Consider the following 12,347-nt stretch of genomic DNA (forward strand, 5'->3'; position numbering starts at 1 on the left):
CTTAACCTGTGTTCCTCAACAGATCTGCATCAGAATACCTGGGTATTTTAGGGAGGCAGATTTCTGGACCCAGACCTTCCGAATCCCCAGAAAATGGCACCAAAAAATCTACATTTTTAATAAGCTCCTCAGGTAATTCTCACTTTCAAAGTTTAAGAACTGCTGGGCCTGGAATAGCAATAGACCCACAGAGGGTCTAAGACTGTCTGGGGAAATGTGTGCATTAAATCACAAAATGAGAAGAAGGAAAACCTACAAAAGAGACCAAAATAGCAGCCACAGAGCCAGAGTCAGGGCACTGTTGTCATAAGCCAAGGAAGCTGAAAGTTTAAGAACAAATAGATGGCCAAAAGTGTCACGTGCAACAGAGATGTCAAGAAGGAAGATGAAGAAGTGCTCACTTTGGCAGCACATCTACTAAATTGGAACAATACAGAGAAGACTAGCACGGCCCCTGCGCAAGGATGACATGCAAATTTGTGACATGTTCCACATTTAAAAAAAAAAAAGAAACAATGAAGATGGAGAAAAGTCATTGAATATGATAAAAAAAAGACCAAGTATGACCTTTGAGCATATTTTTAGTAAAGTAATAACAACTGAATACAGATTTTGGGGGGGGGGACTGACCTGTCCTTCAAGACCCAATTCAAAACATTGCCTCTCAGTGATGTATTTCCTGACTCCCCTGGACAGAGTCCATCAATCCTTGTGGTATGTAATTCTATTATAACAGTTCACTTACTGTACTGAAATTCTGTTTACCTGTTTTTCTTCCTCATTAGACTGAGAATTCCTTGAGGGCAGGAGCTGTGTATTTTTTTTAATCTCTTTTTTCCAGCTTTATTGGGATATCATTGATAACTAAAAATTGTGTATATTTAAGGTGTACAACTTGGTGTTTTGATAACAAGCTGTGTCTTGTTCTTTTTCAAATCGCCAGTGTCTGGCATAATACCTGGCATTCAGAAGATATCTGTAAATGCCCACTGAATGAATGATTGGAGAGCAATTGGAGGCAAAGGGCACAGTCTGACAGTAAAAGTAGATGAATCCTGTACATTTGAAGGCAAATGAGAACTGGGCAACTGATGCTGTTGAAGCAGGGAATAAGTAGGAAATCAGTTCCTCCAGAGCATGAAAGGGATGTGATTAAAAGCACAGCTTTAGCTTTAGAAAGCAGGAAGGATAGCTCTTTCTCTGAGTCTTGAAGGAAGCATCAGATGGTGGGTGTACAAGATAAAGTAGCTTAGCTCAGATGACACATTTCTAAATAAGTCATGAAACTAAGGCCTTTGCTGAGAATGAGGTACAAAAATCAGGGTCTAGAGCTTGAAGAAAAAGATTGGAAGACAGTTGGTGAAAGTGTACTGGTGAATCATTCAGAGATTAATAGATCTCATGCTATATCCCCTGGCATTAAGAGCATGTTATCGCTATTTGACTCCTTTCCATAGCCCATGAAATAACAGACCGCATTTATCAGTCATGCTAATTGGGACTGGCTACCAGACCTGGAGCCTAAAAGTAACTGGAATCACTGATCTCTCCCTCTGCTGAACTCTCTCTGCACTTCCTTTCCACCTTTTAAGGCAGTCACTGTAGTGTATCTTCTATCACAGCGATTCATCTTTTTCTTGCTAGATTGTTAACAGTTGAGGGCAAAGGCTACGTCTTATTCACTGTTGTGCTGTACCTTAGCATGGTGCTTTGTACATAATAGATCGAAGATGTCTGTACCAGGCACACATCTCTAATATAGCATTTATCACATAATACTGTATTTGCTTGTCTGTCTCCCCTTTTACACCATGAGCTCAAGGGCATGGACTGAGCTGTATTGATATATGTCTCTCTTGTGTTTGGAACTTAGTAGTTTTGGAAATGTTTACTGAATCAAATTTTGTCGAATGCATGGATGAGAGAATAAATAAAAGATAGCAGATTGTAGGGATTTGGGAGGAAACCTAAAAAAGATGATACACTGCATAGACACTGCATTTTGTCACTTATACAATCATCTGTCTCATCCTAACATCACTAAGTGTGTAAAGCTGATGGAAAATGATGCTGGGAGACCTGTTTTCATGTACACCATAAATGTTTGGAATATACATTCTGGATCTTCTTATGAAAATTTCTAGCTGCTCCCTTTTACAGCACAGAGCCTGAGTAGAAGGGCTAAGGGTTCCTTGCAGCTAAATGACTGATTCATCCACTCTTATTAGGTATCTATTTGAATGGGATCAGTATTACACCACCATGCTCACTGTTTTCATGGGGATTACAATTTAAGGTTGACATTGCAGAGAAAAATAAAAAGAGTGATGAAATAGCATTGGATCAAAACAGTGGAAATCCACTCCCCACTGCAGAAAGAACAGCTACTTGAAGGGCATCTCTAAATTTTCAGTTTTATTAGGGCTTTAAAAAAAAAAGGCTGGCTTGCAGTCTGTGAGGCCAATAAAAAAATAACAAAAGCTGACCCTTACACAGGGCATACTATGTGCCTAGGCATTATTCTATGTGATTTACATATATTAACTCATTTCTCGTAACAATCTTTTGAGATCGATATCATTATGATCTCCATTTTGGAGGGGATGAAACCAAGGGACAGAGAGGTAATACAATGGGGTCAAGGTCAGAGCCGGAGGGGGAGGGGGATTGGAATTCAAACCCAAGCAGTAGAGCTCCAACACACCATAGCGGAAAGCACTCGACTAGGTGTCTGGTTTACCTGTGTGGGTTATAAAGAAAATCACTTATCGTTTCTGATTATGATAATCCTAGCATTTGTAGAGAGCCTGTTATACGCCAGGGCCACTAATACATGCTTTTAGTTGCATTCTCTCATTTGTTCCTCACAATAAACCTGTGAGGTACTATTTATATCCCCATTCTAAAGACAAAAATAATTTAAGGTATAGAGGTTAAGATGATTCGCCCGAGGATTGAAATCCAGGCAGACTGACTTCAATACGAGCTTTTCAGTCTTTCCCCGCAGTAAAATGAGGCGAACGAAGGACCTCAAAGGGATGCCACGAGAGTACAATGAAATAATGGATGTGAAAAGGCCTCGGTGAACAAGTGCAAGGGATAAGGCCTACCCACTCAAATCACTGTTGAAAACCAGTTACCCGGAGGCCCTGTTCAACGTTTTCTAGTCCCAACCCGTGCCCCTTCTCCACCCAACCCACAGCGCTATCTTTGAATCTCTTTCTCTATCTCTTCAGATCCTGCCCGCAAACACTTGGCGGAGCGTCGGAGCGGAGAATAGAAGGTACGCGCGCGAGCAGGGGGAAGGGCCTACCGCCCGGATCCGTACAGGGGCTGGCCTCTGCACATGCGCCGTGGCTCTGCGGCTTCAGTCGTCCCCTCTCTGCTGCCAATCAGGGCCCGCGGCGCGCTCGGAACGTATCAACGCTGTGTGGGTCGTGTGCGTGCGAGGGGGGTGACGTAAGGGCGCTCCGCGAGCCCGTCTCTCCTCGAATGAAAGGAAACAACCTCCGGCGACAGAGCCCCGCTCTCAGGCACTGCCGGAGAACCGAGACCGACTTCTTTCTCTTTCCCCTCATTGGCGCTTCTCTCCTGCCGTCCGCCTCGGGGCCCCGCCGGTGAGTCCCCACGGAACCCTGGGGCCCCCCATTCTCTGGCCGGCGGGAGAAGACAAGGAGGATGGCGGTGGCCAGGCCGCCGCCCCTGCCCGTTGTAAAGGAGGACTCTTGGTGGTCTTGCTTTATTGTCAGGGACCCCAGAAGCGCCACTCATTGTAGGCACTTGGCGAAGAAGCTGCTGAGAAAGTGCTTTGGAGGTGCAGAGGGAAAGGTTAGGCTTAAGCCTAGACTCCGGGGGAGGGGGCGCAACATTTGAGGAGGGAAAAAACTGGGAATTTTTAGTCTTTGCGATTGCTTAGGACATATTTGGGAAGGAGGGAGACTCCCAGTTTGGGAAGAGTAAGAGGAAGAATTGTTAGGATGGCAAGAGGGGTAAGCCTTACGGAATGAGGAAAAACTCCGGGGTGGGGGGAATTAGGGGTGAAACGGAGATATAAGGAGAAGCTTGCAACGAAGAATTTGAGGGCGAACTCCTGGGGGAGGGGGCGTAAAGAAAGTGCTAGGATGATGTTTTCCTGGATTCGGGAGGATTGGAAAAGGACGATTAGGGGACCCTGACTTTACGAATGGAAGGAACCTGCCGAAGTGTTTTAGAGAAAGATAGTTTTGCGAGTTTAGCTCTTGATTAGAGGGAGTATTTGGAGTCTAGTGTGTACTGGGGAATAAATAACGGAGAGAATCCGGTACGTTATGTGTACCATCCTTTATTATATGGACGAACAGCACGGTATTCTTTTCAGTTTCCATTCGTTTCAATATTATGCGTGGAAGTTGAAAAATCTTCTGTTTTTGGAAAACCTTTTATTTTCATCGGTTTACTACGTAATATCAGGTCTTATTCATGCAGTTCAAATTCTTTCTCTACCCTTGGGTTTGAAACAACTGGAAAATTCCTTTAGTTTCCTTTTGAATAACCGCAAAAAGCAGTGCGAAGCATGTAATAATTCATGCAAGCAAATTCAGGTGCCCTTCCGGTAATTTCTTATTCGTTTATTTCTCGCTACTGTAACTTTCCTGATAGAAACACTGTTTTTCTTTTTGACGATCACGTCTATACATTTTGATCTATGTACAACTTGCTTGCGTGTGGAATGCTTCAATCTTCCGGAACTGCAGTTTTTGTTTTGTTTTGTTTTGTTTGTTTTTCTGTGAAAATGCTCTTTCGTATACCAGTCATTGAATGAGCTCTCGAGTTGGTTCTTGAATGCTCTCTTTGATGTTTCAGGTTATTTCTACCTTGATGCTTCACAGCATCTTGAAAAATCAGAACCGCGTTGATTGCTTCAGCCTAACTAATCTGACTGTTATACATTTTTCAGACATTTAAATTATGTTTTTCATGCTGTTGGTGCATCTTTATTTCTGCTATATTGCATTTTCCCATAATGTTATGTTTCTTTTAAGAAAAGGGTTTTATTGTTGGGTGAGAGCATCAAAGTTTGATCTCCGCATGCCTTGAAAAACCTTTTAGACTAAAATTAAAATGCCACATAGCTGTGGATCATTATGAACCCCTTAGTATTTTGGTCCTTGGAATGCCCTTATTCTACTTAACTGGAGACCACAAATGTGACAGCATTAGATAAAAATCTGTATTTTTATGATAAAGACATTTTTGCTCGGAGTCATTGTTTCCGTGATGCTCTCCACTTCATGTTTTACAAGGAGGCTGCAAAAGAAATTAGCAAGATATGCACAGATGCATTATTTGAATTTTAGTGGAAAAATCCATTTAGTCATTGCACATTGGGGAAAGTTTTTAATTGGTTTGGTGCACTTTTGTGTGGCTCTGTTCACTTTACAAATTAAGTTTAAACTGATTACAGAAAAATACTTGAGAATATTTTTAAATGTAAAATTGCACCTTTTTTCTCTTTTTGATATTGGAGTCTTTGATCTAGAAAAGCAGGTTCTCAAAATTAGGAGAGAAATTTACCGTTTTAGAAATTGAAAGAGGCAAATTCAATATGGGTAGAATTTTGGGGATACCATTTCAGAATTAATTTTAAGAATAAAAAGTGATTTTCCATTCCAGGCATTTTTTATCATAGGCCAGTTTTGTAGCCAGTGATAGGACTGTATAGAAATTACACATTAAAGATGTCTGTACAGATTAGATTTATAATGTGCCATCCTTTCAACTGGCCAGGATGACCCGAAGAAATGCTGAATATAAAACAGTGATTTCAGAGTGTGTAGTATTCATTGTATAGTAGTTAAGAAAACTAATTTTGAGCTCAAATAAATTTTGGTGCTATGCATGAATTTTGCTGTTTTGCATAGTTAATTCTAAAAATTTGGGCAGCTATATTCCTGATAAAGCAACTGAATGCATACTTGCCTGAGCAAATGCAAACACACTTCCCCTTTTGTTTCTTTTGTTTCTCTCTTATGTCCTTTTTTTTTTTCTTTAATCCTAAAAGTATTTGCTGCCTGTTTTCAATCAGTTTCATGGTTTATAGCCAGTGCTATGAATACAGTACTATTGTAAAGTATCCGATGCCATTTGGAAGACTGAGGTATTTAAAATTATAGATAGCATTAAGAGTTTGTTAAACCCATCAAAGCAGAGACTTTCAGGGCCTTTGAAGTTTCGTTAAAAAGAAAATCCTAGGTATAAATTGATGAGAAGGCATGTTTTCTTTATGGCTTCACATTAAATTTTGATTAAGTATCTGAATTTTTATATTGAAAAGCGCTGAATGGCTTGTACATAATACCTTGCTGACATCCAGTTGCTACTGTTCTTGTTGGTGAACAAATGCTTCTCCGAAAGCTGCAGTGTAGTGTAAGTGAGTCAATTTTTTTCAACATGGTATTACGACCTTGTTCAAATACATAGAAAAAAGGGAAGAATTTAGTAAATTAATTTTAAGACCAAAGTTTGTGATTTTATTGATTGCGATGTGTGTGGCAACCTGGGTCTTGAACTACTTGGTCCTGTTGATTTGGAAAAACTATACAAATCAAATAACTGATTTTAAATTTGTTTAGTGTTGTTCTGAAGAATCCATGTTGAGATTGATGATCTGAATCTGAAACCTTCTGTATTACAGCTTTTCCTTTTTTTTTTTTACTGTATTATCTATGATTATAATTTGACAAAGTTTAAGGCTCATTCAGAAAAATTGTCCTTCCTCTACACAGTATTACTTATTTGAGCATGGAAGTTACTGCATTTAGAAGATCATTGTCAGTTCCTGACTTTAATTAATAAGCAGACTTGGAGTGAATCTCAGAATCTTATAATATAGTTGTTTTATTTGTAATTGGGTCGAAAAGTTTGCATTTTTTCAGTAGACTGTTAGAAGTTTAATTTTTTAACTTGAAAAAGGAATAGAATTACAAGAATTAATTTATTGAAAACATATACATGATTTTTTAAAACTTGGAAATAATTCAAGTTTTTAAAATACGTGTTCTAAAGTCATGGTTAAGTAAACCCATTTTAGTTTTGTCCTATCGATATGTGACCTTTTTAGAAATTGTGTAATTATAGAATTTTGTAGTATTTCTTCTCTGGGTGTTTTGTAGTTTTCTTAGTTTCTGCTCTGTTCTTAGATACATAATTCATCTCCTTGAGGGGGCACCTAGCTATACAGGAAAATTTTTTTGCATTAATTATGCCAGCAGATGATGATTTAATATTGTACATTGTACATTTTTTATCCACAAGAAATAGTTCTAATTATTTCACATATCCTCTCATTTGGGAGCATTTTAATTTTTCTCAACTACTCTAAACTTCATTTAGTTATTTATTATGGAGGCATCTAGGTTTTAATATTAATTTGTACTAAATAGCCATTTTAAAATGCATGTATTAAAACTTAGGTCAAACATTAAACAACTTACATGAATATGTATAAACTGATTTTAAAACGAAATTAACTGTTTTGTTGCCCTTCTTATTCTCTGTAGCATTTCTTGAGGCTTAAAGTGGCATTCTAAAGGCAATTTAAAAATCATGTCAAGCTCAGTTGAACAGAAAAAAGGGCCTACAAGACAGCGCAAATGTGGCTTTTGTAAGTCAAATAGAGACAAGGAATGTGGACAGTTACTAATATCTGAAAACCAGAAGGTGGCAGCACACCATAAGTGCATGGTAAGTATACTGGCAGCAACCGAGAAGCCTTGAAAATCATTCATGAGAAAATAACACATGAATGTTCCTGGATACTTTAAAAAAAAAAAAAAAGTAAACTTTTAAGAAACGGCTTATCACTAATGCTATGCCATTTTTACTAGAAAATTTCCTTTTAAATTTAACATCTTATTCATTGTTTTACTGTAATTAATTTATATATGAACCTTAATTTTTTTTAAATGTAATTTATAGCTCTTTTCATCTGCTTTGGTATCATCACACTCTGATAATGAAAGTCTTGGTGGATTTTCTATTGAAGATGTCCAAAAGGAAATTAAAAGAGGCACGAAGCTGGTAAGTTGGTATTTCTGCCTCTTGAGAATAAAAATTATTTTAAACTCATTAAGGAGGAAATTGCTTATTTTAGAGTTTAGAGTATATTTTTAAATTGTAGGATATTTTTTCTGAGCCAGCAAAATCCAAGGCAGGGTTTAACTTATTTACCACTCAATAAAAAGTATTGAATCAATATTTATATTATTCAAAATTTTCTCTTTTCAAAAAGAATCAAAATCTTCTTGGAGATTTCTTTACTTAGAAAACAAGCAGTTTGTTTAATTTGAGAATATAGTGTGTTAAAGTCTTCATTCAAGTATATTTCTCATAATTCTGGTATGTCTTCATCTTCCATTATAAAGTTGTTATGGTCATTACAAATGAAGATGACAATAATCTCTCATCAGAAAAATGTTAGCACTTGCTGAACAAAGTATTTTACTGTGGTTCAGCTATATAACAGCATTTATGACTTTGGATTACTTTTGGTGAATTTTACAGGAGTTTTTCTGAAGCTGTGCTAGAGTAATGTTACTGTAGTTGTCTTCGCTACCAGTAACCGGATTGGCAAGATATTATGCTGCTGTATTGGAAAAGTAGTGTCATCTCAGTTGGTATTTATGACACAGTATGGTTTACTTTGAAACATTTAATTAGTCAAACGATTTATTTTCATTTGGTTATTTTTCTCATTTGAGCTCTTTGAAATTACATACATAAATGTATTTCACTATCAAGTGTTTCATTATTTTAAAGATGGGTTTGGCAGAATTTATATCTGTGTTCTCAGTCACTGGATAATTTCTTATTTTACAATGAATCTGAGATGATAGTTTTTGGATGAAATAGTGATGGGAAGAGGGGACTATCATTTTGATGATCGGGAATAATATATGTTGAAAAGTATTCAGTCTTGTAGTATTAGAAAAAAAGCAATCTGAAGAAAAGTAAATTCAAAGATAACATTTGAGATTTACTTTAAGATAGTTTCAAACCCTAGAATCAGTATTGGTACAAATGGGAATTCAGAGGTCAGACCATTTTTGTTATAGTGAGACCTTAACTGTGAAAATGTTTCTCTTCTCCACCCCCGATAGTATAGATAGTAATAGAAAGCTCCTCTTTTTTTAAATGTGATTTTTATTTGGTGGTTTTAGATTTCTTTATGTTACTTTGGTGTGCTGATTTTTGAGAACCAGAGCACTGTTTTTATTTCCTAGCCCTTAAAACAAATTCAGATTGAGAGAAAGAATACTATTTACTTGAAAGTGGTTGTGCTGTAAACCTCATTACCCCATTATTTATTCCTTGGCATTACGATTATCCTTGGAAAATGCTTCTACGTCCTTACTTGTTAGTATTTTTGTTATTCGTCCTGGCTACTGTAGTCAGAACAGGAGCAGTTTTTGTCCCTAATGTTGAAATATTATTAACAAATATAATGCCTAATTTTACATGTTACATGAAGCAGCAGTGTACATCTGGCAGTTTTGCTAAATTCAATGGAGATTTAATTTATTTGGACCTGTTTGTTAAGAAAACATCAGAACTGTATATACAAGTTTCACTATTATAAATTATTTTGATTAATTTTTAATGTTATAGTGTAGGGAGTAATTTTTCCCCAAGTGTAGTGTGTTGTAAATAACTAAACTTGTTTCTTGCTCTAGGGAGTGGAACAATATTGGGGGTTAGAACACAAGCTATAGTAGCAGAGTTGGGTTTGAATCCCAGCTCTGTCACTTAACTAGCTGTGGGTGACACTGAGTAAGTTATTTACTTCTCTAGGCCGTGTTTTCCTCACCTGCACAAAGGGGAGAATGACAGTACTTGCCTCACAGAATTATTGCCAGGATTAAAGGAAAGAATATGTAGGACTTAGCATGGTGTTCTGCCCATAGTTAAGACTTGATAAATGGTAGCCACCACTGTAGTTAATGTTTGTAAATAAAAATAAGATCCTGCTGGCCGGCCCAGTGGCGCACTGCTACAGTGCGCCGCTTGGGAGCGCGGTGGCGCTCCCGCCGAGGGTTTGGATCCCACATACAGACCGGTTCCCGCTCACTGGCTGAGCGAGGTGCGGACGCAACACCAAGGGTTGCGATCCCGTTGCCGGTCCTGGTCCGGTACGGGCGCGACACTGAGGGTTGCGATCCGTTGCCGGACACGAAAAAAGACAAAAAGGAAAAAAATAAATAAATAAATAAAAAATAAGATCCTGCTAATATCATTGTAGGCTAATGAAAAGCATGCTGGGCTGGGCAGTCATGAGGCCTATTTTTTTTAAATAACTACCACTGCGTAACACATGATGTAACTTTACACAACTAAAAAGTGCTATAAGAGATATAAAGAGTTACCTTAGAAAAGGTAATTCAGTTGCCATTTTGGGGCTGTGGACATCTAGCATTGAGGAATAGTAGCAGAAAGGAAGAACTTTTAAGCCTAGGTATATATCATTTTGCTCTCTTTCCTTCTGCCAAAATGTCAGAATTCATATAACTCATATAGTGGATAGGAGGGCAGCATTTATGTATTTAACTTTGAAATAATTTTAAAACTGCTTTTAGCCTTCAGTTTTGCCCCTTCCATTGTACTGTTTTTACATGAAGTGCCATCCAGTAACCAAAATTCCAGATTTTAATTTTCTTCTTCATTTTACCCTGTGTAGATTTGCCTAATTAATAAAAAGGCCATAAATCAAATGGAAGGGGAGAAAAAAAGTGAAGAGCTTTACGTAACTAGATAAACAACATATAAACTAGATAATCAACTTCCCTAATTGACTTTTTAAGGTATTTTATCCTATAAACCTGTTTGTCCTAGCTCCTGTTCATCTGGATTTCTAAAGTGAAAAGTAGGTCATGAATACCCAATGAAAATAATCAAAAACGGGAGCACTGACTCCTGAGTGCTTTCAAGATAGATTCCAGTCTGTACCTGGTGTTGGCTCCAAAGGTGCTCACTTGCCCCCAAAAAAAAGAATGAGGGAAGAGGCTGGGGCTTGAGGCGGAAGTGTATAGGCAGCCAGGTGGATCAGGCCCACTTGGGATGAGAGCTCTCAGTAGAACAGGAGGTGCAAGCATGCAGTTTCTGTGTTCTTGCTGCCACAGGCAATTTCCCAAGGGTTTCATGTGAGCCACAAGGATCAGAAGAGGAAAGCCATTGTACATGAACATACTCATCTCTTTTACATCATCTTTTAAGTATATAGCACTAAAATAGACCAGGAAAATTTTGCCAGAGTACTAAGGCTTTTATCATTTGAGGCCCTGTTTTTGCAGTTTAGACAGATATGTATTTTTCCAGAACGATTTCCAATTCCTACTGAAACCATATGGAGACACCACACACATCTGTACCATCTATTCTTATTCTCCAGCCATCTAGCCAAGAAATGTAAATTTCCAAGTAAAATTATGAGTTATCGGGCCAGCCCGGTGGCGCACTGGAGAGTGCGCCGCTTGGGAGCGCGGCGGCGCTCCCGCCGAGGGTTCGGATCCCATGTGGAGACCGGTTCCCGCTCACTGGCTGAGCGCGGTGCAGGCACAGCACCGAGGGTTGCAGTCCCGTTGCCGGTCCCCGGTATGGGCGCGACACCGAGGGTTGCGATCCCGTTGCCGGTCCCCGGTACGAGCACGACACCGAGGGTTGCGATCCCATTACCGGTCAGTAAAAAAGACAAAAGGAAAAAAAAAATTATGAGTTATCATTGGTTTTCTGGAATTTGTTTAAGGAGACACTTCAGTATATTTGAAGAACATACTCTTTCTGGATGAAGCTAGGTGGTGAGATCACTGAGAGTATCTACATTGGATAGCTACTGCTTTAATTGGCACCTGTAGCAGATAGAAAGACTGCAAGAACAGAAAAAGTTCAGAAGGCCATTTAGTTCAGTTTCCTTATCCCTAGGCAAGATTGTCTACAAGCCATCCAAGGTAAGATGTTTGCCTTTCCTGTTCTTAAATATATCAAGAAATTGTGATTCTACCCAAGTAACCTGAAACAGGACCAGTAATATATAGCACTGGTCAGAGTTAAGAAATCCATCCTTCTGTATAAGTCAAGTATCTCTTAATTTAAAGCCATTTATTCTAGGTCTGTCTCCTTCCGTTAAAGAAAAATTTATGGGTTTTTTTCTTTCTTATTTAAAAAAAAATCCTTCATATACTTGATGACTATCCTCAGGTCACTCCTAAATTTTTCCTTTTTCAAACTAAATTTTATTCACATGTCTTATGAAATCCTCTGAACATTTTTCCTACTTTTTCTAACATCCCTCTTCTGAAAATCTGAAATCCAAAATG

At 38.3% G+C, this 12,347-nt stretch overlaps 1 protein-coding gene across 3 annotated transcripts in view; it reads left to right on the forward strand.

The window, feature by feature from the left end:
• Window positions 1-3,461: 3,461 nt before the first annotated feature.
• The window catches only part of PHF6 (PHD finger protein 6), a 50,070-nt gene continuing 41,184 nt past the window's right edge, over window positions 3,462-12,347 (forward strand). Inside the window, exons 1-3 of one of the 3 annotated variants that reach the window (XM_008569030.1) lie at window positions 3,462-3,617; window positions 7,539-7,722; window positions 7,957-8,058. In XM_008569030.1, coding sequence (XP_008567252.1) covers window positions 7,585-7,722; window positions 7,957-8,058 — 240 coding nt within the window. In that variant the 5' untranslated portion in view covers window positions 3,462-3,617; window positions 7,539-7,584. The remainder of the gene's footprint in view (window positions 3,618-7,538; window positions 7,723-7,956; window positions 8,059-12,347) is intronic. The other 2 variants (XM_008569031.1, XM_008569032.1) reach the window with 2 other exon arrangements.

This window comes from Galeopterus variegatus, unplaced genomic scaffold (genome assembly GCF_000696425.1).
Source record: "Galeopterus variegatus unplaced genomic scaffold, G_variegatus-3.0.2 Scaffold459, whole genome shotgun sequence".
In the NCBI taxonomy this organism is placed as follows: Eukaryota; Metazoa; Chordata; class Mammalia; order Dermoptera; family Cynocephalidae; genus Galeopterus; species Galeopterus variegatus.